Source organism: Rhynchophorus ferrugineus, unplaced genomic scaffold (assembly GCF_030347505.1).
Source record: "Rhynchophorus ferrugineus isolate W39M unplaced genomic scaffold, kcgeb_rfMv2 rfM1, whole genome shotgun sequence".
NCBI classification, from domain to species: Eukaryota; Metazoa; Arthropoda; class Insecta; order Coleoptera; family Curculionidae; genus Rhynchophorus; species Rhynchophorus ferrugineus.
Window position 1 is genome coordinate 24,434,030 of NW_027472580.1, and position 26,029 is coordinate 24,460,058.

General features: G+C 29.3%; 5 protein-coding genes across 12 annotated transcripts in view; 2 read left to right on the forward strand and 3 right to left on the reverse strand.

Annotated features, from left to right (window-relative positions):
- Window positions 1-8,167, reverse strand: part of promL (prominin-like) — a 76,972-nt gene extending 68,805 nt beyond the window's left edge. For 4 of the 7 annotated variants that reach the window (XR_013008449.1, XM_076419133.1, XM_076419132.1 and 1 more), the window contains exon 1: window positions 7,810-8,123. The gene's annotated coding sequence lies outside the window, so the exon portion shown is untranslated. Of the gene's footprint in view, window positions 1-7,809 lie in introns of all 7 variants that reach the window. The other 3 variants (XM_076419131.1, XM_076419130.1, XM_076419134.1) reach the window with 1 other exon arrangement.
- An 898-nt stretch (window positions 8,168-9,065) lies between these two features.
- On the reverse strand, window positions 9,066-13,587 carry LOC143206540 (E3 ubiquitin-protein ligase ZNF598). Of its 2 annotated transcripts, none has more exons than XM_076419136.1 (7): window positions 13,287-13,587; window positions 12,816-13,162; window positions 12,526-12,764; window positions 12,337-12,475; window positions 12,065-12,279; window positions 10,791-10,968; window positions 9,066-10,709 (listed from the first exon to the last, which is right to left on the reverse strand). In XM_076419136.1, the coding sequence occupies exons 1-7, from the start codon at window positions 13,467-13,469 to the stop codon at window positions 9,509-9,511; spliced, it is 2,502 nt and encodes an 833-aa protein (XP_076275251.1). In that variant the 5' UTR covers window positions 13,470-13,587; the 3' UTR covers window positions 9,066-9,508. The 2 variants fall into 2 exon arrangements, with proteins under 2 accessions (XP_076275251.1, XP_076275252.1); XM_076419137.1 differs by having other exon boundaries at window positions 9,358-10,706; window positions 13,287-13,571.
- A 495-nt stretch (window positions 13,588-14,082) lies between these two features.
- Window positions 14,083-16,278, forward strand: LOC143206544 (oxidoreductase-like domain-containing protein 1). The gene is made up of 3 exons (XM_076419142.1): window positions 14,083-14,191; window positions 14,398-14,719; window positions 16,096-16,278. Exons 1-2 carry the CDS (start codon window positions 14,186-14,188, stop codon window positions 14,695-14,697), a joined length of 306 nt encoding a protein of 101 aa, XP_076275257.1. The 5' UTR covers window positions 14,083-14,185; the 3' UTR covers window positions 14,698-14,719; window positions 16,096-16,278.
- On the reverse strand, window positions 14,717-19,690 carry LOC143206543 (galactokinase). Its single transcript, XM_076419141.1, has 7 exons — window positions 19,492-19,690; window positions 18,122-18,299; window positions 17,454-17,607; window positions 17,271-17,396; window positions 15,449-15,630; window positions 15,119-15,393; window positions 14,717-14,960 (listed from the first exon to the last, which is right to left on the reverse strand). Exons 1-7 carry the CDS (start codon window positions 19,651-19,653, stop codon window positions 14,832-14,834), a joined length of 1,206 nt encoding a protein of 401 aa, XP_076275256.1. The 5' UTR covers window positions 19,654-19,690; the 3' UTR covers window positions 14,717-14,831.
- Window positions 19,691-19,707: 17 nt separating this feature from the next.
- On the forward strand, window positions 19,708-25,723 carry LOC143206542 (uncharacterized). Its single transcript, XM_076419140.1, has 10 exons — window positions 19,708-19,848; window positions 20,739-21,058; window positions 21,147-21,361; window positions 21,418-21,478; window positions 22,385-22,638; window positions 22,698-22,896; window positions 23,996-24,078; window positions 24,138-24,229; window positions 24,284-24,566; window positions 25,444-25,723. Exons 1-9 carry the CDS (start codon window positions 19,812-19,814, stop codon window positions 24,316-24,318), a joined length of 1,296 nt encoding a protein of 431 aa, XP_076275255.1. The 5' UTR covers window positions 19,708-19,811; the 3' UTR covers window positions 24,319-24,566; window positions 25,444-25,723.
- The last annotated feature ends 306 nt before the right edge of the window (window positions 25,724-26,029 follow it).

Below are 26,029 nucleotides of genomic sequence, written 5' to 3' on the forward strand. Positions count from 1 at the left end.
AAGTTATTGTGCTAAGAGTGACACTACTTTTGTTATTTTCAAAACAATGGATCAAAAACAATTTAGTGTTTTAATTATACACTGCTTCTTGATGGAAAAAATACCGTTCAAGCGAAGCAATGACTCACTCCGCTCCATCAGAATCAACAATATAACGTAGGTATGGTGACTTCAAACGTGATCGTAGAAACACCGATGATGCAGAACACAGTGGACGTTCAAATGAGGTGGTAACACAAGAAAACTTTGTTTTGAATGATCGAAAAGTGTGGACATCAACTGGTGACAGACCTATTTTGAAGCAAAAGATAAAATGTTGTATAAAAGTGGTATTGAGATGTTGGAATGCTTGTGTGGCTCTTGACGGAGATCACGTTGATGAATAAAGCCAATTATAACCAAAAAAAAAATGCGATTTTTTGTTACGCCCGGGACTTTTCAATCCATGTATTATATTCCTGAATTGGCACCGAATTACTTTTTTATTCCCACACATGAAACTTAAATTACTTATGCTTTGATTACTTAAAATTACCGCGTTGATGCGTTCAAACGCATATTTTGGAGGGAAACAATTGCTACGGAAATGTGTTCAAACTCATTGAAAAATTAATTGTTTTTCAGGTAGAATATTTTGAAAAACAAATAGCAACATTCCTGTGGCCTTACAGGATCTTGCAGCACTATAGCTTCATTTTAGTCAATAAGATTATGATCATAATGGTATGATCAAACACCACAAATTAATATTTCTCAGCTAAAACCAAAACGTTGCGTTGTTAGTTCTAAATTTGTACACACAGTAAATATTGTATCTCCTAGGTGGCTAAAAATAATTTACGTATTGATTAAGCAACTCTCGAGGAATAGATAGTAACAAGATACGATTTTTACAAAATAGATATTCTATAAGAAAAACGTTCTTTTAGAGGAAAAATCTACTTTAATAGTATATTTAAAAAAAGTCATTTAGGCCATCGTTATACTAAATTGCAATTCATCACATACTCATATACAAAAACTACACATAAGAAGAAGCTACAGCTAAATATTCAAATCAGTTAAATAAAAACTCTTTCAACTGCTTGCCGATCGACAAAATATGGTTTTGAGAAAAACAACTTTTCTAAAAAGTTTTAAAATCTCGGGACTCGACCAAGTCATAGAAATATGCTCCATAATATTTTTTAAACCTCATTCCGCCATCCCAACAACTTACAATTCTTCTCAACAGCCTTCCTTGCGATGGATCATGGAAAAGGAGAAAGTACATCGTCCTAGATAGATAGGTTCTACGTAAATTGGCTTTCTTACGCCACCAAAAGCAGCTTGTTAATTGTCAATGAGCCTACAAGTCATTTATCTCGGTTCCCAATACCTTTGTATTTTTCTTTTAACTTACGAAGACCAGTTTCTTTCTATATACATCTAAATAACGCACTCATTTTTTGAAAACAGGAAAACAAACAGAAATACATTTTTATATATTGCTTATATATATGAGGTGGTGATCAGTGTCATATCATCAATCATCAGATCATCAATATACATCAGTATATTCATTCTTATGTCCGCACTATGAGTATCGCTTTGTTACCGCAAAATATGCAAATTATTCTCTACTATATTTCCTCGAAGAAATCCCTCTATATTTTAAAATTTAATTTTATCTTGTGTATAGCTTTATTTTATATTTATTTGATTAATTATCATATCAGTTTTATCACTACTTTAATCCTTTTACAATATACAGTTTAAGTGATTAAAGGATTTATATCTTATTATTTTAAATGTTTTCGTTTGGAGTACATAATAGCGATAGGGTAGCCTATTAGCCTATTAGTTTTTGACACTGGTTTACATTTCGTAGATTTACATAGTCTCCAAAAAATGCTAACGTAATGCGGATAGTTTAAATCATAATATTAATCAATTAATAGTTTCATATTTAAAAATATTATTTTCCTCGCATACTCAAAAGTAATAGAATATACCAAAATAATTCGTACGATATCATCGTGCTAATGAAATCTTTTTCACATTACAGTTACACTAAACAGTCACCGAAATTCACAAGAAAATAGTTCATATTTATCACAGTATACACTTAATTCTTTGTTGTTAACAATGAGTCATAAGATCACACCCTTGTGCGATTTAGAAAGTAACATAATTCTCAAAATTAATTTGGAAGCCGCTATAATCATAGCGTTCCTCTTTTTATTCTGCACTAAAGCTAACAAGAACGTCATTTTTATCATTTAGACAAATATTATAGAGTGTTAATAAAACAATTTGAAACAATGAAATAGCATGTTAATAAAGTAGGTATTGTCGTTGCCAACATGGGTATTTCCTGAAACAACTGGCTACCCCTCCTGAATTTACGATTTAATTAACGATGTTAATAAACCGACATGCATCCGACATATTTAATATAGCATGAATCATATGCAGACAAGGCAGTTAAAAAACCTGAAGCTATAAAATTCATATACTTCTATCAAAATAAAAACTCTTTAATGGAATTAATAATTAGGGTAATTAATTGATTTGATAATGAAGTCGACTAATTGGAAATCAGCCCCTTACAAAAATGAGCCTTTACAATTACAATGAAAATATTTCATGGGCTCCCCACTCTCAGATATTTGTATCTACAGAACTTAAAAATTATCATAAAAAGGACCGATTAAACTCTTGTTTTAAATATCGTATCTTTTCAGTTTGTTGGAAATTAGTTAATGCCTCTTGTGAAGATTGTGCAGTGGCATTATTTTAGCAGAAGATAGGGGAGCACTTATATATTGATAATTTGATCATTAGTTACGATTACTTATTACGATAATGGCTAAAAGATAAAAACAATCAACGGCTTCGGCTGGGCCGCTTAATTATTCCTGGATACGCTACTGTTACCTGACTAACATCAAGGTGTACAATGATGCCTAAGTATCTCAGAAGAGAGCAACACAAGCATCTATATCAGAAACAAACAAATACTTACATTTGAATTTAACCACCTGATCAATATTTATTCAAGGAATTTATTAAGAAATGCCAGTAAAAATAAAAACGAAAGTAATGAAAACCAAAAATAACAAAACCACATTATTTCATTAATTATTAAAACCTTACCATTTACAAATGTACCATTTCCTTCTATTGTATATAACAAAAATAAACATATTTACAAACATATTCGTCCTTCTTAACCCAACATTATTCGAAACTGACCCATGAAGTAAAACAAACATTCCACTTTTTTTCGGTGGGCAGTGTTATCGGACCTTTGTTCCAGTCGCTTTTAAAAAGTCGAACGAGAGGGAATTATACGTGTGTGCGTGCGGTATCTATCGCAACACGACCTTTTCATTAATTGACATGTGGTATATGACCCTGAATATCGAGGAAACAATTGTATTGTATCCGTTACGAAATCTACGAGCACCATAGAAATAGGAGAAATGTTTAATTTTCATCATGCAATGGGAATCGATATTGAAACGAAATTCGCGTAAAAAGCTATATATATATCGAAGGAAAAACTAAATAAACGAATACATATTTATAATAGGTTTGGTAATTGAATGTAAACGATTAACTATTATCTATAATTGATATCTAATCTCCTGCAACCTTTCTAACAAAAAATGGCACAAAACAATCATCTTCTTCCCCAAAATAACGATTTTGAAAATATCATTTCCTTGAATTTCATTCAATGTATTTTTAACTGATATAACAACATGTTTTAACTTCAATGCTCAATTTAGGGATATTCATTGTTGTTGACAACAATCAGCTGTAATAATCACACAGCCAATAATGTCATAAAATAATATGTCCTCATCTACCAATAAAATCACCAAATGTTCGTTCCAATTTATATTCCTGCTTCTAATTCATTCGCGTTCTTAAGTATCGACTACACCTTCGATATTAACATGAATCCTCAGACTACAGGGAAGTGAACAGTATGAACAGTGATTGTATGATTAGTTGATATGATTGGTTAGTTCTGTGTATTACAATAATCGACACCTAGTTATGTTTATTATTTGCTAATTCTATGATTCTGAAAATTTAATGATGCTCAGAAAATAATAACAGAACCCTAGTTTTGAAGAAATGAACAAACTGAACAATGAACAAAGCTGAAATGGAAAATCGAGTTTATGAATATATATTAAACCCAGTAAGTATCTGTTACTATAATATATATTAATGTACAAAATTCACTCGAAAAAGTTCGCAAAACTAATTCGTTAATTAAAATTAAACTATAAATAAAAATTATAATATACTCTAGATATGACAATAGCAAAAAATTACCTGGATAGTTTCACAAATTGGCAGATAATGTAAAATGTTACTAGTTTTCCAACACTGTTTGTTAAATTTGAATATATGCGATGTATGTTCATAGTGGCTATAAACATATAATGTATAAGCATGTACATTTGATAAGAATATGTAAGGAATGAGTAATGTTGCAGATATTATACGTCTTTGGTGTATGAAAAGTACATAGATGCTACTATATGAAAAATAAAGTTACAGAGAGAAGAATCTATACTTAAAAGCTACATTTAGAACACTTGGATTTTGTAAAAAAGCCAAATGTGAGGAAAATATATGAATATGTCAATATACATATATCGATGCTGTTATTTCAATGTTGAAATATACACCATATTTGACATCAACTTTGTTTTGTTTCTTTCATTTTTTTTTAATGTTTTCAATGTCTCCGTTTAAAGCTTTTATTTATGCTATTTTAAGTTATTTAGTGAAGAATGATATAATAGCAAATATGAGCATCATAATAAATATGCATCGATACAAGATTGATTTATTTTTGGGGTTTTCAACTTTTAATTGACTAATTGGCCTAAAATAATAGTAATCGCATTGTGATTAGTTGCTTCTCAAAAAGAAACAATATCTTTTTCATTTACATTGTCTTGAGTTTCATTTGTCTTGAGTATCTTCCTGAACCTTCTATCAACTACTCGACAAATATTAGAAAAACACCTTTAATTATTCGAAAACAGTATTTATTTGATGAAATCGACAGTTTGTTCTCCATAAATTTCAACAAGCAACCAATCCATTTTAAGACATGTTTCTTTTAATAAAATAAAAATTAACGCTTTCCATCAATGTTTTTTGTAATTAGATATTAGAAGTATATTACCTCTTAATATTAACTGGATATAATATTCGCGTGTTTCTTTATTCCTACTTAAAATGGTAATATTATCATTTAATCATAACGTGGATGAGCTAAATCTTAAAAAGAAACTATTTGAATGCATCCATAACATGATTTTGAATTGCTGTAAGTTGGCAGGAGAGAGTTGTAAATTATGATATTTTACATGAAAGGATATTGAATTTTTTTAAACTTTGCTGAAAATATTATTGCTTATTCTTCTATTACTGCTTATATATGGCTTTATTTCACAATCAATGACTTTCCTTCTAACCATTTTCCATTAGTTACTATCACTTAAGATGCAAAATAGGGGCTATGAATAAGTATATGAAGATTCTATAATTTGTGTTCTTTTTTACATATTCACTAATAAAAACTCTAAATAAACCTCGAAGTAAGTTGTAAAGTCGAAAACAGTTATTCCTTCTTTCAACTTCAAAATATTTTATTTTAAATGGACCCTTTTGACAACCTAGGATATCAGTCTCCCGTAATAATGGCTAATGACCTTCCAAGGTCGGACCTATAAAATACATCCACTGCAAACCTAATATAAGTAAATAGTTATAACCTATTTCATTTAATTAATTTATATGAAATAAATGTTATGGATATGAAAAGGAATATACCAAGATATAATTATAGAAAACAATTGAAAGTATCAACAAATATTTTGTAAACAAACTTTTATAAATTATTTTAATGGGTATGATATTATATATGTTACATGTCCTTCAAAATTAACAATTTAATACACTATTTTACAATGCACAATATTTATATCTGGCACGTTAAATTTTACAAAGACCATTTTACTTTTTTTTAAGAACCTAGGATGTTGTAACTGTCATAACAATAGCTAATGACCTTCTCAATTTATTCCTACAAAAATTCTATTGTAACCTAAAAGTAGGTAAACAGTGATATCTACTTATTAGTTTACTACATAACGTTTAGTAAGTAAACTTATTTATTAAGCTATTGAAATGTTCTGTTCAACTAAATGAAAAGTTCTTATAACTAATTTCGATATTAATTTTAATTCAAAGTACTGTTTTAAATAACCACAAAAGTTATACAAATATTGGGCTTTTCCCGTAATAGATATTAATAATATTTCAATAGTGAACAACTTTACTGATAAATACGGGATATAAGGAGGAATTTCCACCGTAAAAAATAAGAATATCAAGAAGGTGCATTGTTTTTTTTTATTCAGAAATTGCTCGTTTTCAAAGAACCCAGGATGTCAAACTTTCAAAATAATGACTAATGACCTTCGAAGGTTAGGTCCACTAAAATGCTACGCCTAGTTATGTTACCAAGGGTTATTTACAACGGTATATCGAATTACTAATACAAAATATTGGTAATTCAATACCTTAATTACTCATATTAACAATAATAGGACTGAAATAATTCAAAAATAACCATGAAAATTATCCTAAACATAAAAGAAATATATACATTTAAATTCAAGGTTCAATTCCTTTCCTTGAATATGTCAAGAATATGATGTAGGTGTTCACTTTCAATTGAATTTAAATTAACTAATTTTATTTCCAGTTAAAAAAGCATCCCATTAAAAAATACAGTTGTGATTGTCCGTAGTAATATCCAAAAAATAGATAAGCTTATCAAAATTACCAGTTTCTTAAACAGAAAGACAGAAATATGTTTCACTGTAATAAAACTGTTATCTTGAAAGTTTTGAACAAATATGACTTTTTATATACATTTCTCGTCACATAAGTTCGTTTATATTAACTGAAATAAAACAAATGTTTTCTTTTATATAAAAGTTAAATGAAGTAAAAAAAATATTATGCAAAGAATCAACTCAATTTGATTGTGTCCAGCCAATTTAGAAACAAGTCCAGCTTACCAATGAAGAAAGCGATATATCTTTTTCTCTTTTAGAATTACATAAGTAGGCAGTGAGGTGAAAACATTTAATCTTTTGTTATAAGAATAACTAACCATCGATGTATAGTGAAAAATACTAAATTAGTATTTTATTACGAAATAGTAATCTTATAATATATTACCATAAAAGAATAATAAATCATATATTCTTAACATATTTATCACTTCCTTAATTTTACCTATAAACATTCTAAAACTACCTGCAAAATATATTTTATAGACAGATGTCAAGCATATTGTTTATCAAAAGTAACATAAAATCAAATAAATATATTTTAAAATATTTAGGGCTTCCAAGGAGGATTCTATGTAAAATACTTCAAACATAAATTGTTTACAGTTGGCCCAAATAAAAATCAATATACCAACGGTTTATTCAAAGGGTGTCGTTTCCCGTGGATTTGTCAAACAATACTTGTTTTATTAAGATAGAAAGACTTAAATGTATCCGCTAATTCGCTAATAGACCGCAGGTTAAAATTTTTAAATTGCCACACACACACTGAACAGATCTCCATCTCAAAACTTGACAACTAATGTTTTCTTTGTTTGCTGATAGGGAATACAAGACTTACTTTTGTAACCGAGAATACGAATATATTAAAGTGATGACACGAAAATGGTAGACAAATTATAAAATACAGTTATACAGTGAATCTTACCTCAGTTTTTACTCAGAAATAAGAAGACGTCTTCAGTGTACGAAAAAGACAAGATCTCTTCCGCTGAATATATCAACCACCATAGAAACAATTATTCTTTTATGTATGATATGATAAAATTTCACTGACTTTTTTTCCAAATTGTAAATTATGTGATGTGTTTCTTTGATTTATCAATAAACTGCACAGCACCACAAACTACAACACCCTCACTACTGCTCTCCCACAGACTGAATAACGAACGGCTCAAATGTCTTATCCCAAGATGCACTGTATCGAATAGGTATGTCGTTAACCCCAGTATGCGTCTATCTCTGTTTATACTCTAAATGAAAGACACAGATAGACATACTCATAACTAACCAAAAGTTGATAATACATTATATTTATTTATTTACTTAGAGGGATATACGGTAAAATAATAGAAAAAAGCGTATGAATAAGAATCCCGTTTTTTTAATTTGAAATTAATTATTGTTTTATTTGCACTTGTAAGATGTAATTCAAATAATATAAGGTAAAATTATATTTATATAGGGTTGCATAGTTCTCAAAATTAATGGTGTTTCTTAAGCAAAATAATCGAATTTGAAATTATACTTTATGGGGATCTATTTTGATTTTGTAAATGTCTTCTAATTTTTGGAATAACCCCAAATTTGGCATAAATTTATTTTCTGTCTCTACTAGTCTGGGCTATTTCATGTAATTACGTCTTTTAGTAAAATTTAAAAAAAAATTGTGATGAAAAATAAATAAATCCTAATAGTTTCATCAACATTTAAATCAAGAAAGGTTACCTTTTTATAATAACTTTAGGTATAAATAAGGTTGTTATATATTTTAATTTTACAAGAAAATTATTTTTTGATTATTTAAATTTTGTGATATCGTAATAAATTTATTGATCAACAGCACGTTTACTTTCCTAATTTCCTTTGAAACATAGGCTTTGTAAAAGGTCAGCAGAAAAAAGATAACGCTTAGAAATTTAAAACATGTAAGTAACTGGGTTAAATGATATTTAATGTCATAAATAAAATTATACAAAATATAAAGCGAAAGCTCTTTTATTATAATTAACGAGATACTTAATGAGCAGAATATGTGAAAAAAAATAGATACTTGCAGAAATAAAAATCATCTACACCAAGAGCCATTTTTTGTATTTATGTGATATTTAATACTAAATGAATTTTCTAACATAAAACTAATTGCTACCATCATCCTTCTCGACCATATGAAACACTTAGGCAAACCGTTATTCAAAATACTTTATTTAAAAAATATTTAGTAAATTGTAACAAATAATTCTTAGTTTAAATTATGTACAATTATACATTATCTTGCAATCTTAGAGATATAAGATTTTTTTTATAACTAAGATGATTAAGGTAAATTTCCTTGACAGTTAATAAGTAAAACAATTTTACTATTTAATACAGTAAAACAGACAAAAGTCCGCAACATTACAGTTGACTAATGGTGAAATTTGTGTTCATCATATTCATGGACTAATCTAGTTTAAGAAGAAAAAATGGAACAATTAAAATAAATACTATATTTGAATGATAAAAAGCTGGCTAAAAGAAATCCACAGCCCATATTTGACAACCCTGCGAGAAAACGCAAACACGCAAAGACCAAATTGACTATACTTTGGTCATAATCAGGTAATTAGTATGATGGCAATTGCTCCCTATTTACCCCAGGCATTGTTATTGATCTGTTGAGCTGTTCCTAAGCTGGGGAAATGGTTATCTAGTCTGTGATAATTATAATGGTCAGACAGCTCATTCTTGAAAATCACTTGTTTGCAATTTTCGCAAGCTACCAAATGTGCTTTGGAACTTTTACTAATAACCTCATGTAACTCTTGTTGTTTTCTTATATCTGGCAGTAATACCAATAACTCCGGAAAAACATCATCAAATTTGTGACCCAAAATTTTCTGACAGTGCTTATGGTATACCTTGGCGCTGACATCTCCTTTTCGGAAATTATCCGAAAGTGTTTTAAATTCTTTAATTGCTTCATTATCATTTACAACTTCCATAAATTTCTTGATGAGTTGCTGGTTGCGACTTTGGAAGTTCCGGGGTTGTCTATAGTTTTCGCTAGTTGTAGGGCTAATTGAATAGCTTTGTCCGCTGGAATTCGTAAAAGTCATTCCTAATGAAGGAAAATTGGAACTATCAAACCCAGGTGGTGGTTTAACCACAGAATGGGGTTTGTTGGCAAATCCCGGAGGAGGATATGTGGCGGATGATTCTTCGAAGTTAGTTAATCTCTCCACTCGCAACTCTGAGCGTTTCTTAGTAAGCCCATTTTTAGATTTAATATCTTCATTCTCATTTATGTCATTCTGCGTCACGACTTGTTCTTTATGATCCGTTTCGATGTTGGTTTTACCTTTTTTCTTTTTTTGCTTTTTATTTTCTTCAGGTTTTTGTTTCTCTTCTACATAATTTACTTCTCTCAAGTCTGTAGAATTTGATTGTTTTGCTAACGCAGCATTGCCATTGCTCTCGGATCTTTTATTTTTACTAACATTCTTCATGCTATTTAAATTCACCCAACTGCTGACAGGCATTGTAACGCTGGAGGTTTTCTTCGGCTTTTCGCTTTTACCTTTAGACAAAGAAGGAAATGAATTCAGATCGGACGGCTCTAAAACGGGACAAGGAGCAACCCTTGCCGACTTGGGTTCTTCAGTTTTCTTTGGCTTAGATGGAACCCACTGAGGTTGGGCAACGGGAACTGGTCTTCCAAGAGCTGGGAACCCATCAGCCCTTTGAGTAGTTGAAGGACTACTGGTGGTTATCTGAGTGGTTATGACTCCATTTGATTTTTGATTGAACTGTATTGAAACTTTAGGTGCTTGCTGTTGATTATTGCTGCTACAAAAATTGAATTACAAGATAACAGAATTTCATCCTTCTAGAGACCAATTAACAATAGAATACTCCAGTGCTACTTACTTCACACTTAACCGAACTGTACTACTGCTACCCTTGCTGGGACCTGCCAGGGCAGGGAAATTTTCCTTATGCTTTTGATTTCTGACCGTTCTGGTAATGGTAACTTCTTGAGTAGAGTTCCCTGCAGGTGTTGCCGTTATTGTTACTGCAGGCATTGATGCTCTATTTGAAGGTTCGCCTAAAATAAATACATAATTATTAGGCATAAACGAATATTAGAATTAATCAATTTGAAATTGTAAATATAATAATAATGTTTTTGCTATCTCAAAATGTTACACCCATTTCTAGCAAATACATACCAAAAGTTGATTTCAAGAAAATATGGACACATCTACTTTATTTTATTGAAGGCTGCTAAAAAAATATCTGGGTACAAAATATAATTGGAAATTTTATTTAAAAAATATTCAGGAGATGTTGGCTGTTAATTTAAGCCATATAGGATGTACCATTTTAACATCTCATTTCTTGATTCGTCATTTTGTCTCGACTCATTTCATGAAAATCCTTTTTTCTCTTTTTACATAAATTGAATCCTGAACATATGTAAAATATGCTGGCGAAGTAATCTTTCAAAAATTAAAGTCATCGCAAATTTATAACAGGGCATCGAGTTTATTTTGACCATGTCGGGTTAATAAGACCTTTCAATACACATGTACTCGTATTTAAGCTATAAAATATTAAAACAATAAAACTTTTAAATTCACTTTAAAAGCTATTTTATTTTATGAAAAAAAGGCGACTTGTCAAACGGCTGTATAAAACGGCCTTAATGGCAAAAACAAGTGTAAAATGTATCCAAAAGTCACTTCGTGTAACATCCTTTCATCCTGGTGCAAAGGGGAGCAAGTTGAGGCTAAGGCTGCAAAGATTAATGTCATAATGTCTAGCTAACACCAGAAGAGAACTTTTGAGAAAATAGGGCCATAGAACAACAATGAAACTCTAAATTATTTAGTTTAAATCCCCATTCTGGTGCCAAAATTCAACTTGCGAATTTGTCAATAGTTTCAATATTGATACAAAGATATGAAGAAATATAGTGCTTAGGAAAAATGCTTACCACAAATAACTTATCAAAAGTAATAATGTGCATAACTTAGCCTAAGATTTATAAAAATCTCTCAAAATTAATTGACAGTCTTTATTACCACTACATATACACCAACTATTTTATATCTCCAATAAAAAATCATAACAAGTAATGAATTTTAACTTTTGGTGTAATGTTACCCTTACTTTTAGTATTTACAAATGCATCAACTTACCCAACGATGGAAAATCATTACTACTAAAAGCTGCACTGCTAAATTTTGTATAGTTTTTAGAAGGTAAACTGCTGGGACCTGCTGTCGATGCACCAGCTAATGCAGGAAATTGATCAGCAGATAAAGGGTTTATGAAAACATTAGGCTGACTATCTATGCCACCACCAGGTCCTCCAGGTTCAACATTATATAATGATGTGCTTTCTGCATCACATCTTAAAAAAAATATATGATCAAATCTATTAAAGCTTTATCAAAATTGTATTAGTCACCTGTCTCTTCTGTCAGACCTTTTATTCCTCATATTATCACTTCTTGGTCTAGGAGCTAAAGTAAATTCAAATTCTAGAGTCCTTGCTTGCTTTGTAGCAGATTTACTCATTGATTTACTATGCTCCTGAGTAATATGAGCTAAAAATAGTCTATAACTATATTTAAAAATCTAATTTTTACAACCTTACCTTTGAAATCTATGTTACTTCTGAAAACAGCTGTTAGAGGCATATTTTTACATTCTCCCTCTTCACACAAAAAATGCTCTTCATGAAAATGTATCTTAAGATCACTTAGTGTAGCATAATATTGATATTTGCCATCAGCATCACACAAGTGACAAAACAGGTGGTTTCTCCGTAAATGTCTAAATAGGTCATCATTGTCCATGAATCGTGTATCACAAAACTCACATAGGGGATGTCCACTATAAACATTTGATTAAACCTGTATTCAAACATAGTACCAAACTACCTACCGATGAGAAGTATTGTCTCGGTCTCCCTTTCTTCTATGATGAGCCAAATCTTGCCTAGTATAACATTTTCTTTCAAAACTGAAAATTTTCAAGCTTTCACTGCAAATGTCACAGTAAAATAATTCATGATCTCTTCGCATGTGATCCTTAAGCATTATAAAGTTCTTAAAGGGCCATTTGTGTTCATTCTCTTCACATATCTGACAGCGATGCTCTAACAATTTCTGATAAGCTTTTTGCACATCAAGTGTGGAAAAAACTATACCAAATCTTTTATGTTGTAAGTTAGATCTTTCGAAACGAGGATAAATTATAGAATATGGCTCGATTTTTTTCGAAAATAGAACCTAAAATGAGCAGTTTGTTTACAGTGATATTGTTATTTATTATATAAGTGACAAATAGGTTAGAACTAAATATAGCTCGTATAATTTGTTGTATCTCTAATACATGTTTTAAAATGAGATATACCTTTGGTAGGTCTCTCCTGCAAATAGGGCATTCGTTTTGTTTGCATAAAACACGCATCCTCGTCGAACATTCAAAACATACTGCATGATCGCAAGATCCAATGGAATATATGTCCACGTCCTTAAAACAAACTACACAAATGTTATCATTATCGGTAGAATTTTGTGTATTTTTCGATGACATTTTCCACTAGATCTAAAATGCAAAAGATAAAATATCACTATAAAAAACAACACGAAAAATGACTGAATATGGCCGTTCTAACTTTGCTGTCACCATGAAATGAAGGTCGACTAGGGATACCGAAAAATATCGATAGATAATCGATCGATCGATATATACTGAGATATAAGGATATTTTTTGGCGATATATCAATAGATCAATATTTTTGTCAGCTGATATTTTTCCATATTTTTTGAAAAGAATTAAATATATTTTTTAAAACGTATAAAACACCATTTAATTATACCCACTTAATCATTTAAAGTGACATTTAATTTTAAAGGTACGTTAAAATATGGGTACTTTTTATTTTAGTTAATAGAAAATAAATATTTTTTGGACCGATACATCATTATAATTTTTTCTTACAGATATCGATATATATTTTGTAAAATATCAATCTTTTTCGTAGTTCTATTAACAAAAGATAATTGTTTTCTTACGATATATCGTTAATCGGTTTCGATTTTTTTAAATATGGATATATCGAAATAGCCATAATATACTTTTCGGCCGACACCCCTAAAGTCGATTGACAGTAAGTGACTACGTTGTCGGACGTTGGAATTTCATTTAAATGTAGGCTGGTCTATTTAACAATTATGAATTAAATATAAGGTCATTTATAACAGATTATATCTAATTTAAAATGTTCATATTATAAGAACTTCTACAAATGAAAGTAAATGTATAAGTTTTCCTGCAGTAGTTCAATTGAACATGGTCAAATTATAAACAATATCTCTAACCTAACTTATTTTAAACTATAGTAAAATCAGTGAATAATATTATATAACTAAGTTGATAACAAATTAATAATAAGAAATTAAAATGTATTTTACTAACATATTATTAATTAAACAGTTCCCGTTATGTTTTAAATTGCAGAAATGTATTCGTTCTACTAAAAACGTTCTAATAGGAGTCTACTATAGTTCTGATAGTAACGACAGAGATAACAATAACGGCCAAAATATAAGGAAACAAAATTATTTGGAACCTCCGGAAGAACCAACTACATGTTGCATGTCAGGCTGCGCTAACTGTGTTTGGTTGGAATATGCTGAAGCACTGTCTAAATATTATCATGATGGTGGTGAAAAAGCTATTCAAGAAATTAATGAAAGGATAAATGATCCTAACATTAAAGCCTATATATTGCATGAAATAAGAATGAGGAGTAAATAGTAATATTATTTATAACATATAGGTAAGAAAATTATTTTATTCATTAATTTAATTTATAGTATATTGTACAATTTTTAATTATTAGAAAAATATAATATATAACATCTCAGCTTGAATTTTATTATGGATAGCATCTAATGTTCTAAATTGCATCTCTGAAGAATAGTAGCTCCATTACTTGGCTTACAAATATAAAAATCTGCTTTTCCTTGATAATTTTTCTTTATAGTTTCAATAACTGCTTCTACTGCATGGGCATATACCTAAAATTAAATAATAGTAGTTAAATAAAGTAAGTGTTTAATTAATAAGCCAATTCTATATTACTATTTTAAAAACATGCTCTTTCATTTTATTATATCTTTTAATAAGAATTAAATTTATGAACTACTCCACTATAATCATAATTTATAAAACTTACCAATGTGACAGTACATCCTCCAAAACCCCCACCAGTAAGTCTGCTTCCTAGAACACCGTTGACTTTCAAGGCTAATTCTACCAGTGTATCTATTTCAGGACAAGAAACTTCAAAGTCGTCCCTTAGTGAATAATGACTTTGAATCATCAACTGGCCAAATTTTTTGTAGTTGTGATCTTTTAGAGTTTCTGCACCTTGGATAGTTCGTTTAATTTCACCAACAACATGTCTAGCTCGTTTTATAAGTGTCTCATCAGCCTCAATTGATTTTAAATCTGAAACAATAAATAATTTGAAAAACAGAATAAGGAGTTGTTATATTAAATTTACATTCAATGTCACTTTCATTGGCATCTCTTAGGCTAACCTTTTTTAAAAGCAGTGCAGCTTCTTCACAATGTTTTCTTCTAGTAGGATATTCACTACCTGTGAGGGTATGTTTTACATTGGAGTTTGTTATTAAAACTACAATTTGTGGATCATTGAATGGAATTAATTCTGATACAAGGCTCCTAAAATTATAATAAATATGTATAAAATTTTAGTAAAATAAGATAGACACACCTTGTATGTGTTTTCAAAAAATAATTAGATTTTTTATATTTTAAGAAGCGTTTCATTCATTTAAATTAATAACCCCAAAACTCTTTAGGAGAGCTTTTTGAACAATTCACTTTTAGTCTCAAAAATTGTCTTAGAACACCGACGGATTTTTTGAAATTTTTGGGAACGTAAAAATGGCAGGTCTTGCGGTTATGGCTGGGATACAATATGGCATGATTACAGTGTTGTTTCTTACCAAAAATGTATGAACAAATTTTACTGTAACCAGCCATGTCCAAAACATGAGAGAAAAAAGCCTAAGTCAATAGATATGCCAATATTATCAGCAACTTTTCTAATTTTCGTCATGATCAGATTCAGACATCATTCATAATCAATTCTTTCATATTTTTAACGTTTTTATTGGTTTTTAGTGAACATCAATGGGCTCGTCGTCTTCAATATATTCGCGTCCATTTTGCGAACGCTTATATTGTTCATTAACTCATGAATTGCCCATTAGATTCAACGACAGCAACATTTAGTTTTTTATAATAACATTTAATGCGAATTATTCTGTATTTATAAAAAAATGAAAAATCCTTAATAGTGCCAAACCATGTGTTTTTCTTTCAATAGCTGGTCAATATATACAGCCAGTATTTCCTTGAATTTATAGGTACATTACTTTAGACTTGCAACCAGTACAACAAAGGATGAAGTAGACATAGAAAATATTGTGAAACACTTTTGAGATTTTCTCTCATAAACAAATCAATAACAAGACAATCAGAAGAAATCAGAAAACCGTCAAATCGAGCAATAAAAGTGAATAAGAAATTGATAATTAATGAGAAGGATGGACCTTGGAGAGATAAATGAAAGAGAGGGATACGGAAGCAAAAAAAGAAAACAATAAAAGAAGTTTTACAAACAAGAGAAAATAAAGACATGCAAGTCAAAGACAAAGAAAACAAAAAACAGCTACAGGGTAAATAAACACAGAAAAGGAGAAAACAGTAAATGGAACAAATAACACGAAAAATGAACAGAACAAACTCAAAAACCAAATAAAATAAGAACACGCATCAATCAATAATTGATAACAGATGAAGAAAAAAGAAATAAGTATCAAAGAAAATAAAACGAAAAAAAGAGCAACCTAAAACAGAACTCAGCAGAGGCTGATCTACTCTAAAGGATATATTAAACTTCTTCAGAAAAGTCGATACCTCTTCACAAGGCGTTAAGATATTCATTAATATGTTCTAGACATCTTTGTTAGCACAATAGCAAAATCTATCATGAAATTTAAAAATTTCTGTTAACATTTTTTGAGTACACCTCGTATATTCTATGCATAATTAAAAAAAAAATCGTCTGCTGCTTAATAAATATCAAAATGTTATATAATATTTATGGTTGGTTGTGACAGCTTTCAGGTAAATTTAACTTCAAATGTTTTATAACATAATCATCAAAGTACTTTATTTTAAAAAGATATAGAGTATTTTATTCCTAATTCTTAAAAATAGTTTTAAAAAATCAAGATTAGACATATTTTCACATAGTAAAAATATGGATAATCTGATATGCAGTTTTTACTAACCTACAATCGATTAGAAGGGCGTTACCTTCTTTTCCCATTACAGAAATAAATTGATCCATTATACCGCAAGGCATCCCGGCGTATTGGTGCTCGGCCTTCTGGCATGCTAAAGCCTTGTCGTTTAGCCTAAACAATTTTTAAACATTGTTTATAATTATTTGTTGTACAAGATTAGGAACTTACGAAACGTTCTGAACTCCTGTTAAAGCATCAAGGAATGTGTATGTGCTTACTTCTAAGGAAGCACTACTGGATAACCCGCCTCCTGTAGGAACGTTCGTATGAATCACCGCTTGGAAAGCAGGGGGACAGCCTCCAACGTAATTAGCGATAACCCCTAAATTATTGAAATAAGAAATTATCTGTACATTATATTCTTAAGTTTTAACGGTAAACACTTGTATGTAATCGTTATTTTTGATAACTATTCGAAATTTGTTCAAATCCGAAAAGGTTTGTAACGGTGAATTTGCTTGAAAAATTGTCTTGTGTAATTTTAATACTTACGACATAATTTATGTCCACTGAAATTAATTAGTACATGAGATATGGTGTAATCTGAGAAAATATGTAACATCACAGAAAGAATATAATTATCTGAAGGAATTTGGAATTAATTTTGTTTATTTTTAAGTATCTAAAACGGTAGATTAAATATTTCTTAAAAATATAATTTAGGGATAATATAATGATAATTTAACAACTTGTTACAATATATATGCTAAGAAATTATTATTAATTAGAAGTAGTTATTGAAATAATCAGTAACTAGCATTCTGCATTGATTTTTTTTCTTTTATTTTCTCTTTTAGTTATTTTTTAAATTTGATATCAATTAATTAGTATTTTACCTTTTACATAAAGACCCCATTTAGGTCCACTATGCTCCAACGTCCTTACTAGCGCTTGTTCATTTGGCATTTCTATTGTAATAGTTCTAGGTTCGTCAGCATCTTTGTTGGTTGTTATTACAGTAGTAACGTCACCATCTACTTTTCTACCAACAATAACAGTCACCAATGGCAATGCCTGAAATATAATTGTGATTCGGGAATATATGGCAGAAACAATGATTAAACTGTGATAAAATAAGAAAATTACTGGTTTTATATATTGTTTCATTAAATATTCAAGATGTTTGGTAAGGTTTAATAAAGAGTACTTTATTAAATTATATATTGAAGAAAAATTATTTTCATTAATTTTCACATTAGGTTTATGTGTTGACCTTGATGATTAAGATTAAGATTGCTGCCAGCTTTGTTTTAGAGAGATAAGATGCATGAACCACGTGAATATATTTACTTACTATAGATATGTACATATTCATAACATGTCTAGATACTTCAAGTTCACTTGCTAAATTGCACTATATATGTGATTGAAAAATGTACATGCATTTTTAATCATATATTTATAGGTTATTTAATAACAATTATCGAATATCATTTCAAGTGGTAATCAACCAATAATTATTGAATTTTCAATTTTAATGATTTACGGATTTTAGTTACGTGAATATCTTGAATTCTCTAATATTAAACCTTTTTTTCACGTTCGATTCAGTCAAGATGCATAAAACTTGCTACATGGTTTTTAGTTGAAGTAGCATTGTTTTATGTAAGACAAATGTTTACTTGAAGATTATAAAGTAAGATTAATGGACCCTTATTCAACGTTGTTATAATATTCAGTTTAATATGATTAATAATATATTTTGTACGTTAGGGTAAATTATTCACTTAATATAAAGTTGATTATATTTTGTATTTAATACAACATAGTTAACATTGATTTCACGTGAATGATAATGATCTATAAAGTTGTTTTCTTTATAGATTTCATTTCTTAAGTGTTAACTTGACGGTAATTACTCTATAATAAACATGTAATTCAAGTACATCACTTATCTTATTATGAAGTTCATCCTTTTAAGTGGGTTTATTTATTTTTCTTTAATCTAGCCAATTTTTAAACAGTTTTGGAGAAAACATAACTTATAATTAGATAATGAAGTTGTTTTTTACATAACTAATTGTTTTGTAGTGACATATTTTATTAGTTTATTTTTAATCATATTTTTATATTACGTGTAGTAACAAACATGTTATTTCAAACTTATATCCAATAATAATAGCTGTATATTGAAATAAACATGATAGATAATTTTAAAATATATGACAAATAATTCCATATTTATAATAAAGAAAAAAAGACATACCATTGGCATAACAAATCCCTCATTGTAGTCAGTATGTTCCCCTATTAAGTTCACCCTTCCCGGCGCCGCCACTGCTATATCGGCTTCTGTTCCGAATTCCTGCTGGAAAACAGCGCGCGCCACCCTCAACAACACCTCCACCGATTCTATGGGTTTAGCCATTCTGTTCTCTATCCAGTTCTGTGGCACAGCGAGTACGATGTGATTGTCGCTAAAGTCGCTTTCGATCTGAGTGATGCCACCGACGTTGAATGACTGCTCTTGTCAGCCAAGATAAAACTGGTAGTTTGTCTAATAATAAATATCAAAACTGATAAGCAATGTCAGTCAGTGACCCACTAGTTAAGGATATTAAAGGTAGTTCAATCGCTTTTTAAATGTACGCTGGCTTGCTTTTTTTCGGTGTTAGAAAAACAGAATGAATCGCTTGCATTAACGACAATTCAAAACATGTTTATTATGTTTCCGGTGTTAATTATCATCGTTACACTGTAACATAATGGCACAATTGATGCTTTTGTGTATACACTAATACTTTCATTAAATATTAAGAATATAATCAACCCAATCTTACGTTTTTACACATTTACATCGACTTATCGGCCGCTGCATTTACGTTGACGTAGACAACCATTGTTTTGTGACATCATAAGTTTTGTTTACAAACATTTCTTGATGTAATCCAATATAACATTTGAATAAATAAATATTAATTTTTAACATACATTAGTTCAAATTAATGACCTATAATCTTATACTGTCAACATGTATTTTGAACCCATGTATATTGTGTATTTTGGGTCATCTCAGTGAGTTTATTTATTATTCTTAAAGCCAAATTACCTTGTCATAACATAAGGAAATTGTTATTACAATATAGATATTATGAACTGAATATATAGTTTTAAATTATTTGATTAACTAAAATATGTATCTATTTTCAAATTACAGATAATATAATTGTACGAACGATTCTTTTTAATTTGATAGTATATTTAAACTGTAACTATGTAAGAAAATTATTTAATTTTATGTCTTATAGTATTTATATATTTTATATAAATACGGGAAATGGAATGTATTATGTGTCAACTACTTTAATCTATAAAAAAAATTAATTTCATATAAAGTTGTTTTAAATATAAATTATGGATATTCTGTGATCTAGATTTGAATGATTTGATATATATTGGCTATATATTATTTATTATATTAACACTATAATAATTAATTTTAATTACTTTTAGGATGCGTTCAGCAGTTCTTAAATTCAGCGTCGATTAACGACAACAATTTCTATTTTGTTTTCTTCTGTCAGACGTTAGAGAAGATTTTCAATAAAGGCCTTATCAGACAACAAAATACAAAATATTTCAACAGAACCATTGACGCGTACGCTTGGATGGTGAGTGTCGCCAGGGAAAAGGATCCGGGAAATTTAACATATCGCACCTGTGTGGATTTAATTAAAGATAAAACAGAAGTCAGCAGTAACGAGGGCAGGTTTAGATGCTTGGTGAAAAAATGTTTGACGAAGAAATGTCTTCATGTTTCCGTCGAACGTTTGGTAAGTTTATTTTACTATTTATTTTATCTGTTTTTTGTAATTGTTATTTAGGGGTTGACGAAATAGTTTACAATTTAATATATTTTAGATCGAGTCGCAAATAGCTCATCTATTGTATTCTTCAAATTCCATACTGGGAGATGAAATATTGTCGGAAATATTTTTATCCGTTTTGAGACAAGTGTCTAAAATTCAGTTTTCTCTGGATTTGACCAATTGTTCTTTTTTGGATACAAGCTGGTACATTCCTGAGATTGTTACTATGGAATTAGTGCCTTCTAAGACTTTAGGTATAGCAGTAAGGTAGTACATTGTTGTTAAGGTTTTTAGTAGTGCTATATATAATTGTTTAATTTTAGTTTTTGTGGAAATAAGGCTGTGATTGTTAACATTGAATCAAATGGTGTTTTAGCAGAAAATGTATGAATTAAATTTATATAATACTTAATCTTTGTGTCACTATTCAGATTGTTCATGTTCAATATTTTGTTTAACAGTTGTTTTTTTAGTTTTAATATAATAATTACTATAAAAATATAAATATCTAAATACTATTAAATTTTATCAAATATCTTCCGAGTTGTTCATTAAGTTTTGTCATTATTAAAAAAAAACAGGTTTTTGGGGTTTGATATACGTTTTATTATTCAGTCTCTTTGAATTTCAGCCAGTTTGTTGATGGAAAACTGAGAAAAATGTATTCTTCAGAGCTGTTATTACCTATATATACATTTTTTCATATGATATACATTATCTCTGGGAAAAAACTGACGGTGGTTTTTTAATAACATTCAGCTTGTTATTGAAGATTAAAAATTAATTTATTTGAGATCTGCAGGTTTTAGAACAAATGATAATCTGGTGATGCTATCTCTGGACAGTAGGTGCACCAAAATTTTGTAACCAAGCTTTTACAATTTTTTACCGAAATTTGTATTTTTCTTCTTATTGTGGAATTATTAGTATGCTGATATTGCTGAATTTTTATGATGAGTACCCCACTTTTTTCAAGTCCTATAATTAATTTTTGTAACATATATATCACACTCTAAAAGAAGTGTATGATAAAAAAATATATTTGTCATCAATTTTACTACATTACATTAGTAAAATACAATTTATTTTAAAAATGTTTTGAGTGACTGCGTTTATATTGTTACGCTTATCCATTATTTTGTGATGATATATATCAATATCTACATAAAGTGTGCTTGGATTTATTTAAGTAAAGCATTAATTAAAAAAAAATAAGAAAATACCACATCTGACTAGTGACATTTAGGATTTATTTTTTGTTACATTATATTCTAATGATTTATGTTTTAGAACAAAATTACAATCGGAGATGTGCTAGACAATCTAAACGGAACTCATATCGATTTATCATGTAAGGGCCGGTTAAGTTCAATAATGAAATCTAAGAAAAACAAGCCAATTTTTGTGCGGGTAGCCAAAGCCGTTTATACGGATTCTAATGAATTCTATCAACCCATAGAGAATCTTTTAAGACAATTGAAACTGGATGTCAAATTAAATAAACCAGAACAGAATCCTGATAATTCAAATTCTAGGAAAAAAACGTGAATTATGGATATTCAATTTGTTTTTTATGTATATTGAATGTATGTCGTTTTTGCAGATGTTATGGATATGCAGCGAAATATTTAGCAGTGATAGACGTTGGAACTTTAGGAAATGTTAAGCAAGTCCAGAAATCGATAAAGACTTTACTGAACAACAATATGCAAGATGGTAATACCGTTACTAAATTTGATCAGGATGTGTCTTTGGAGATTGGAGAAATAGGTTTAAAAATTAGAAATAAAAATAGCAATGAGGTAAATACTACTTGGTATTTATATTACAAAAAGCAAAAGGTTCTTTGCCTATTTTTATTAAATGTGCTTTTGAGTTGTATTTTGGATAAGACAAACCTTGTAGTGGAGTTTCAGTAGAAATAATCTGTTCTTCTTTTCTAACCATTATAATTAAATTATGTGTCTGTTATTTTGACTATAGCAATTCAACAACATCTACAAGGTCGTACAGCTTTCTTATATGGATTAAGTTTTATGGCTACAGTTGTACAATTTCGAAGTGCCCAATTGAGTAAATGTTTGATACAGTCTTAATTTTTTTAAATGATTTAAGAAGACAAGAAAAGTATGTAGTTTCGGTGGTTTAAAAAATTGCATGAGTTTATATTTCAATTTATCTTTCATTGGCTAATGAACTTATATTATCATATAAAATAACTATCTATAGTGAAAAAAAAATTGTAACCACTTAATAAAATATTTATTGATGCATAATTTGATATTTGAATAGAAACATGTTTTTTTAATCATATATTATTTTTATAAAAAAATTATACATATATTAAATAAACTGAAAATGGTTCGCTTTTCTATTTGTTATTGAAATACTTTCAGTAAATTCGTAGAGCATCCTCTATTCGTCAGCATTAGCGCAAAAAATTCTACACCAATTTAGTATCCCATAAAAATGTAACAAAATTTTCACGGTAAAAATAAATTTAGTTTAGAAATTTTAAAAGTACAACAATCTTTGCCTGCGTTAGTGAGATTTTAAAACGGATCAATTGGATTTTGTATGTCATTTCATTACTATATAGCGGAACCCTTTAAGTGCAATTTTAAAAAGAGGGTTTACCACCACGTCTTTGGGTTAAAAGATACAACACACCTGCTTGTATAGTCAAAAAATCACCTTAACTATTTAATTAAAGCATGAATTTGTTTTAATATCCGGTTTATTAAATATATTTGGTTTCCTCTAATTTCTGGTCAAATGATTTTTAAATCTACAGAAATCTATTCCAATTATTTGTCATTTTCAATCCTAGAACTTATCACCATAGTAACTGTTTTATGAAGTTAAATGTTATGAAATATAAATAGAACTTTGTTATTTTAGATTATAATGGAACATCCTTATATGAAGATATCAGCATGTGGAAACCTGCCTCATTGCCCAACAATATTTGGTTATTGCGCGGGGTAAAAAAAACACAACCAAATCTGTTTACTATACACTTTCATCGCCGCATTTATTTCAGAAAGGAAAACTGTGATATAGCGAAAGATTTTCAATGTTACGTATTTGAAAGTCGGACATTCGACGATGCGGACACCATATTACAGAGCATCGGTAAGCAACGTTTCCGAACACGTAGCAATTTTTGCAATTTTTCGTCTGTTTTAGGACAGGGATTTCATAGGACGCATTACGCAGTCTGAATAATTATCATAACATGCCTTTCGTAATGAGTCGCTCTTCTTTTTTGTCCCTTAATACCTTAAAATAAATATACTCAATCAAAACATACCGTTTCAGAACCTATATTATTGATTTATTAGTTAAAAAAAATATTAAAAATTAGTTAATGCTCTTATTGAAAATTTATTATTTATTATAAACTAATTTATTATTGAAATGTATGAAAATTTTATAAAAAGATATAAAACCAGATACATTTTTTTTACTAGCGACCCGCCCCGACTTCGCACGGGTGCAATGCTGATACTAAATTAAATACACTACAGAAAAAATATGAACGTTGTATATAAAAACATAGCGGCCCGCTCCGACTTTGCACGGGCATAAAATATATATGCCTATGTCACTCAATGAAAACATGATTAAAATCGATCCAGTATTTTTGGTTCATTCATTACTGCCCTTGGCCTGCACGCATTAAATTTGGAGTAAAACAACTCCTCTTCCCCTATACTTACTATGAAGATTTCCTGCTATCTTTGGAATATCTAAATTCATACAATTTTTATTACATTACACATTTTTAAACGCAAATTTTAAATTAGTAATATCTCCGAAAATATTTGTTTAATTTACATGCTGTAAGGAACCATATTGATCTATATTAATTGCACACTGTATTTAAGGTACTTAATTCGATAAGGATTAATGCCGTATTGCTTAAAATAGTTTCGTAAATAAGCCATTTTCTCACGTAAAAAGTAAACAATAAAAATGGTTAATGTGGGTTATCCCTAAAAGATAAACATATACCATCGCGGACTTTTTTGTAGACCTTTTTATGGTGTACAATACTGTAGTACATTAATTTGATCTAACTCGTAGCGTTAGGCAGCGTTTTTGCTAATTGCTAAATAAGCCTAAAAAAATAGGTTAATTTACGACATCACGTTAGAAACCTCTAAAATTAGCAATGTTGCCTTAGTATATTATGCATGTATTATACATATAAACCTTCCTCTTGAATCACTCTCTCTATTGAAAAAAACCGCATCAAAATCCGTTGCGTAGTTTTAAAGATTTAAGCGCACATAGGGATATAGGGACAGAAAAGGCGACTTTGTTTTATACTATGTAGTGAGTAGTGATGTGGAATATGGAAGATGTATGTTTCACACCAAGAAAATCTAGGATTTGTTGAAAAATAGACTTTTACCAAATTTGAATCTATTAAGAATTATTTATAATAGTTTCTTTCATTTTGCATGAAGAATTTTTCTTTGGAAGACTGACATCAGACGTCAATCAAATAAAATAGATTATAAACTTTATTTTTTCTGACTAGTTATTAGTTATATATTTTGACTAGTTATTAGTATTATATTTTGATCCATTAATGAAAAATACAAATATTTATGATTAAAACTGAATTTAGTGTTTATCAAAATATTCTCCGTGAACAGCAACAACTCCTTTGGGTGTCAAAAATCGTTGAATACCACATAGAAAATAGAGGCTTAACTTTATAGGCAATTTGGAGAAATGTTGTATGGCGTAGATATCAAGATGACACTGCTTAGAATTTATTACCTATTTTATTCGCTATATTTTATTATTTATTTCGCTATACTAAGAGCCGCGAGGGCATTTGATTGGTTACTCTATGTTGAGTATGTAATTTGTTTTTTATGTGAGGGAATAAAAAGTCATTGGGTTCCAAATCAGAAATAT

Excerpts from the sequence above, each read along its gene's own strand:
- LOC143206540 (XM_076419136.1), bottom strand. The coding sequence starts at position 13,469 with ATGTCATCGAAAAATACACAAAATTCTACCGATAATGATAACATTTGT. Across the intron at positions 12,280-12,336 it reads AGGTCTGACAGAAGAGACAG|ATGTGATGCAGAAAGCACAT; the intron begins GTGACTAATACA and ends ATTTTTTTTAAG. Across the intron at positions 10,969-12,064 it reads TAATGATTTTCCATCGTTGG|GCGAACCTTCAAATAGAGCA; the intron begins GTAAGTTGATGC and ends TATTTATTTTAG.
- LOC143206543 (XM_076419141.1), bottom strand. The coding sequence starts at position 19,653 with ATGGCTAAACCCATAGAATCGGTGGAGGTGTTGTTGAGGGTGGCGCGC. Across the intron at positions 17,397-17,453 it reads ACAGGAGTTCAGAACGTTTC|GCTAAACGACAAGGCTTTAG; the intron begins GTAAGTTCCTAA and ends AAAATTGTTTAG. Across the intron at positions 15,394-15,448 it reads CAATGAAAGTGACATTGAAT|ATTTAAAATCAATTGAGGCT; the intron begins GTAAATTTAATA and ends TTATTGTTTCAG.
- LOC143206542 (XM_076419140.1), top strand. The coding sequence starts at position 19,812 with ATGTCAGTCAGTGACCCACTAGTTAAGGATATTAAAG. Across the intron at positions 22,639-22,697 it reads TCAAATTCTAGGAAAAAAAC|ATGTTATGGATATGCAGCGA; the intron begins GTGAATTATGGA and ends TCGTTTTTGCAG. Across the intron at positions 24,230-24,283 it reads CACCATATTACAGAGCATCG|GACAGGGATTTCATAGGACG; the intron begins GTAAGCAACGTT and ends CGTCTGTTTTAG.